This window comes from Homarus americanus, unplaced genomic scaffold (genome assembly GCF_018991925.1).
Source record: "Homarus americanus isolate GMGI-L3 unplaced genomic scaffold, GMGI_Hamer_2.0 scaffold12187, whole genome shotgun sequence".
Taxonomy (NCBI): domain Eukaryota; kingdom Metazoa; phylum Arthropoda; class Malacostraca; order Decapoda; family Nephropidae; genus Homarus; species Homarus americanus.
Window position 1 is genome coordinate 66,521 of NW_024717481.1, and position 5,554 is coordinate 72,074.

The 5,554-nt window shown below is 61.3% G+C and overlaps 1 protein-coding gene across 1 annotated transcript; it reads left to right on the forward strand.

Moving 5' to 3' along the window:
• The first annotated feature begins 3,289 nt into the window (after positions 1-3,289).
• LOC121858900 (gamma-gliadin B-like) lies at positions 3,290-4,258 on the forward strand. The gene is made up of 2 exons (XM_042355552.1): positions 3,290-3,563; positions 4,119-4,258. The coding sequence occupies exons 1-2, from the start codon at positions 3,290-3,292 to the stop codon at positions 4,256-4,258; spliced, it is 414 nt and encodes a 137-aa protein (XP_042211486.1).
• Positions 4,259-5,554: the final 1,296 nt, after the last annotated feature.

The following is a 5,554-nucleotide window of genomic DNA, read 5'->3' on the forward strand; positions in this document are numbered from 1 at the left end:
GCCCCAGTCCCACTGGTCCCCAGTCCCAAGGTCCCCAGTCCCAGTGGTCCCCAGTCCCACAGGCCCCAGTCCTAACTGGTCCCCAGTCCCACAGGGCCCCAGTCCCATGGTCCCCAGTCCCACAGGTCCCCAGTCTCTGTCCCCAGTCCCACAGGCCCCAGTCCTAATGGTCCCCAGTCCCACAGGCCCCAGTCCTAATGCAGGTCTCAGTCCCAATAGGCCCCAGTCCTAATGGTCCCCAGTCCCACAGGCCCCAGTCTCAATGGGTCCTCAGTCCCACACAGGCCCCAGTCTCTCATGGTCCCCAGTCCCAATAGGCCCCAGTCTCATGGTCCTCCAGTCCCACAGGCCCCAGTCCCATGGTCCCCAGTCCCACAGGCCCCAGTTCCCCACGGTCCCTCCGTCCAACAGTCTATGGTCCCCAGTCCCATAGGCCCCCAGTCTTAATGGTCCCCAGTCCATAGGCCCAGTCCATGGTCCCCAGTCCCACAGGCCCCAGTCTCAATGGTCCCCAGTCCCACAGGCCCCAGTCTCATGGTCCCCAGTCCCACAGGCCCCAGTCCTTCATGGTCCTCAGTCCCACAGGGCCCGTCCCATGGTCCCCAGTCCCACAGGCCCCAGTCTTAATGGTCCTCCGTCCCACAGGCCCCAGTCTTAATGGTCCTCAGTCCCACAGGCCCCAGTTCCATGGTCCTCAGTCCCAAGAGGCCCCAGTCTCATGGTCCTCCAGTCCCAGAGTCCCAGTCCACTGGTCCCCCAGTCCCAAGAGGCCCCAGTCTCATGGTCCCGTCCCAATAGGCCCCAGTCCATGGTCCCCAGTCCCACAGGCCCCAGTCCCAATGGTCCCCAGTCCCACAGGCCCTCAGTCCCAATGGTCCCCAGTCCCACAGTCCCAGTCCCAATGGTCCCCAGTCCCACAGGCCCCAGTCCAATGGTCCCCAGTCCCACAGGCCCCAGTCTCATTGGCCCCAGTCCCACAGGCCCCAGTCTTCATGGTCCCCAGTCCCACAGGCCCCAGTCTTATTGGTCCCCAGTCCCACAGGCCCCAGTCTTAATGGCCTCAGTCCCAATAGGCTCCCAGTCACCCTCAGTCCCATGAGGCCCCAGCCTAATGGTCTCCGTCCCACAAGGCCCCAGTCCCCATGGTCCCAGTCCCACAGGCCCCAGTCTCAATGGTCCCCAGTCCCACAGGGTCCCCAGTCCCCATGGTCCCCAGTCCCAGGCCCCAGTCCAATGGTCCTCCCGTCCCACAGGCCCCAGTCTCATGGTCCTCCGTCCCACAGGCCCCAGTCCCACGTGGTCCTCCCATCCCAATAGGCCCCAGTCTCATGGGTCCCCAGTCCCCACAGGCCCCAGTCTTAATGGTCCCCAGTCCCACACAGGCCCCAGTCTCACTGGTCCCCATCCCCACAGGCCCCAGTCTCAATGGTCCCCAGTCCCACTGGGCCCCAGTCTTAATGGTCCCTCAGTCCCATAGGCCCCAGTCTTAATGGTCCTCATCCCACAGGCCCCAGTCTAATGGTCCTCCGTCCCACAGGTCCCCAGTCTTCATGGTCCCTCAGTCCCATAGGCCCCAGTCTTAAATGGTCCCAGTCCCACTAGGCCCCAGTCTTAATGGTCTCCTCAGTCCCACAGGCCCCAGTCTTAATGGTCCCTCAGTCCCACAGGGCCCCAGTCTTCATGGTCCCCAGTCCCATAGGCCCCAGTCTTCATGGTCCTCCGTCCCAATAGGCCCCAGTTTCATGGTCCTCCGTCCCAAAGGCCCCAGTGTTCATGGTCCTCCGTCCCACAGGCCCCAGTCTCATGGTCCTCAGTCCCAAGAGGCCCCAGTCTTATGGTCTCAGTCCCACAGGCCCCAGTCTTAATGGTCCTCCGTCCCAAGAGGCCCCAGTCTTGGTCCTCAGTCCCAATAGGCCCCAGTCTAATGGTCCTCAGTCCCACATAGGCCGCAGTTTTTAATGGTCCCCGTCCCACAGGTCCAGTCTTAATGGTCCTCAGTCCCACAGGCCCCAGTCTATGGTCCTCAGTCCCAAGAGGCCCCAGTCTCATGGTCCCCAGTCCCAAGAGGCCCCAGTCTATGGTCCCCAGTCCCAAGGGCCCCTGTCAATGGTCCCTCAGTGCCATAGTCCCCAGTCTCCATGGTCCTCCCGTCCCACAGGCCCCAGCTTCATGGTCCCCAGTCCCAAGAGGCCCCAGTCTCATGGTCCTCCAGTCCCACAGGGCTCCCAGTCTTCATGCATCCCAGTCCCAAGAGGCCCCAGTCTTCATGGTCCTCAGTCCCATAGGCCCCAGTCTTCATGGCCCCCGTCCCAATAGGCCCCAGTCTTCATGGTCCTCAGTCCCAAGAGGCCCCAGTTCAATGGTCCTCCGTCCAGAGGCCCCAGTCTTCATGGTCCTCCGTCCCAATAGGCCCCAGTCTTCAGATCCCAGTCCTAAGAGGCCCCAGTCTCATGGTCCTCCGTCCCACAGGCCCCAGTCTTAATGGTCCCCAGTCCCATAGGGCCCCAGTCTTCATGGTCCTCCGTCCCACTGGGCCCCAGTCTTAATGGTCCTCAGTCCCATAGGCCCCAGTCTTAATGGTCCCGGTGCCAATAGGCCCCAGTCTCATGGTCCCAGTCCCACACTAGGCCCAGTCCAACGGTCCTCCGTCCCATAGGCCCCAGTCTTAATGGTCCCTCAGTCCCACAGGCCCCAGTCTTCATGGTCTCAGTCCCAGGGGCCCCAGTCTTCATGGTCCCAGTCCCAAGAGGCCCCAGTCTTCATGGTCCTCAGTCCCAAGAGGTCCCAGTTCATGGTCCTCAGTCCTAGGCCCCAGTCTTCATGGTCCCTCAGTCCCAAGAGGCCCCAGTCTTAATGGTCCCCAGTCCCATAGGCCCCAGTCTTAATGGTCCCGTCCCACATGGGCCCCAGTCTAATGGTCCCTCAGTCCAACAGGCCCCAGTCCACGGTCCCCAGTCCCAATAGGGCCCAGTCCAATGGTCCCTCAGTCCCACAAGGCCCCAGTCTTAATGGTCCTCCGTCCCACAGGCCCCAGTCCCCAGGTGGTCCCTCAGTCCCACAGGCCCCAGTCTTCATGGTCCCCAGTCCCAAGAGGCCCCAGTCTTCATCTGTCCTCAGTCCCTATGCCCCAGTCTTCATGGTCCTCAGTCCTAAGAGGCCCCAGCTCATGGTCTCAGTCTAAGAGGCCCTAGGTCTCATGTCCTCCGTCCCATAGGCCCCAGTCTCATGGTCCCTCCGTCCCACAGGCCCCAGTTCATGGTCCCTCAGTCCCAATAGGCCCCAGTCTTTCATGGTCCTCCGTCCCACAGGCCCCAGTTCCCAATGGTCCTCCGTCCCACAGGCCCCAGTCTTCATGGTCCCTCAGTCCCATAGGCCCCAGCTCAATGGTCCCGTCCCACAGGCCCCAGTCTTAATGGTCCTCCGTCCCAACAGGCCCCAGTCTACGTGGTCCCCAGTCCCAAAGGCCCCAGTCTCTAATGGTCCTCAGTCCCAAGAGGCCCCAGTCTTCATGGCCTCAGTCCCACAGGCCCCAGTCTTCATGGTCCTCAGTCCCATAGGCCCCAGTCTTAATGGTCCTCCGTCCCACAGGCCCCAGTCTTAATGGTCCTCAGTCCCACAGGCCCCAGTCTCATGGTCCCCAGTCCCACAGGCCCCAGTCTCATGGTCCTCAGTCCCACAGGGCCCCAGTCCATGGTCCCCAGTCCCATAGGCCCCAGTCTTCATGGTCCTCCCGTCCCATAGGCCCCAGTCTTCACTGGTCCTCCGTCCCACAGGCCCCAGTCTCATGGTCCCTCAGTCCCAAGAGGCCCCAGTCCTAATGGTCCCTCAGTCCCACAGGCCGCAGTCTCATGGTCCCCAGTCCCAACAGGCCCCAGTCTCTCATGGTCCCAGTCCCACAGGCCCCAGTCTTAATGGTCCTCAGTCCCACAGGGCCGCAGTCTTACATGGTCCCTCAGTCCCACAGGCCCCAGTCTTAATGGTCCTCAGTCCCATAGGCCCCAGTCTTCATGGTCCTCAGTCCCAAGAGCTCAAATTAATGGTCCTCAGTCCCATAGGCCCCAGTCTTAATGGTCCCCAGTGCTAATAGGCCCCAGTCTTCATGGTCCCCTGTCCCATAGGCCCCAGCCTCATGGTCCCCAGTCCCAAGAGGCCCCAGTCTCATGGTCCTCAGTCCCAACAGGCCCCAGTCCTCATGGCCTCCTCCGTCCCACAGGCCCCAGTCTTCATGGCCCTCAGTCCCAAGAGGCCCCAGTCTTAATGGTCCTCCGTCCCAAGAGGCCCCAGTCTTCATGGTCCTCCATCCCAATAGGCCCCAGTCTTAATGGTCCTCAGTCCCAATAGGCCCCAGTCTTAATGGTCCCTCAGTCCTAAGAGGCCCCAGTCTTCATGGTCCTCCGTCCTAATAGGCCCCAGTCTTAATGGTCCTCAGTCCCATAGGCCCCAGTCTTCATGGTCCTCAGTCCCAAGAGGCCCCAGTCTTAATGGTCCTCAGTCCCAACAGGCCCCAGTCTTAATGGTCCCCAGTCCCATAGGCCCCAGTCTTAATGGTCCCTCAGTCCCAAGAGGCCTCAGTTTTCATGGTCCTCCGTCCCATAGGCCCCAGTCTTAATGGTCCTCCGTCCCATAGGCCCCAGTCTTAATGGTCCTCATCCCAAGAGGCCTCAGTTTTCATGGTCCCTCATCCCACAGGCCCCAGTCTTAATGGTCCTCCGTCCCAAGGAGGCCCCAGTCTTAATGGTCCTCAGTCCCACAGGCCCCAGTCTTAATGGTCCTCAGTCCCAATAGGCCGCAGTTTTATGGTCCTCAGTCCCAACAGGCTGCAGTCTTAATGGTCCTCAGTCCCACAGGCCCCAGTCTTCTCATGGTCCTCAGTCCCAAGAGGCCCCAGTCTTCATGGTCCTCAGTCCCAAGAGGCCCCAGTCTTAATGGTCCCGTCCCACAGGCCCCCGTCTTAATGGTCCCTGGTCCCACAGGCCCAGTCTTCATGGTCCTCCTTCCCACAGGCCCCAGTCTCTCATGGTCCTCAGTCCCAAGAGGCCTCAGCTCTTCATGGTCCTCCGTCCCACAGGCCCCAGTCTCATGGTCTCAGTCCAAGAGGCCCCAGTCTTCTGATCTCAGTCCCATAGGCCCCAGTCTTCATGGTCCTCCGTCCCACAGGCCCCAGTCTTCATGGTCCTCAGTCCCAAGAGGCCCCAGTCTTAATGGTCCTCCGTCCCAAGAGGCCCCAGTCTTCATGGTCCTGTCCCATAATAGGCCCCAGTCTTCATGGTCCTCAGTCCTAAGAGGCCCCAGTCTTCATGGTCCTCCGTCCCAATAGGCCCCAGTCTTAATGTCCCCAGTCCCACAGGCCCCAGTCTTCATGGTCCTCCGTCCCAATAGGCCCCAGTCTTAATGGTCCTCAGTCCCAAAAGGCCCCAGTCTTGGTCCTCGGTGCCATTGGGCCCCAGTCTTCATGGTCCCCAGTCCCAAGGGGCCCCAGTCTCATGGTCCCTCAGTCCCAAGAGGCCCCAGTCTTCATGGTCCCCGTCCCAAGACCCCAGTCTTCATGGTCCCC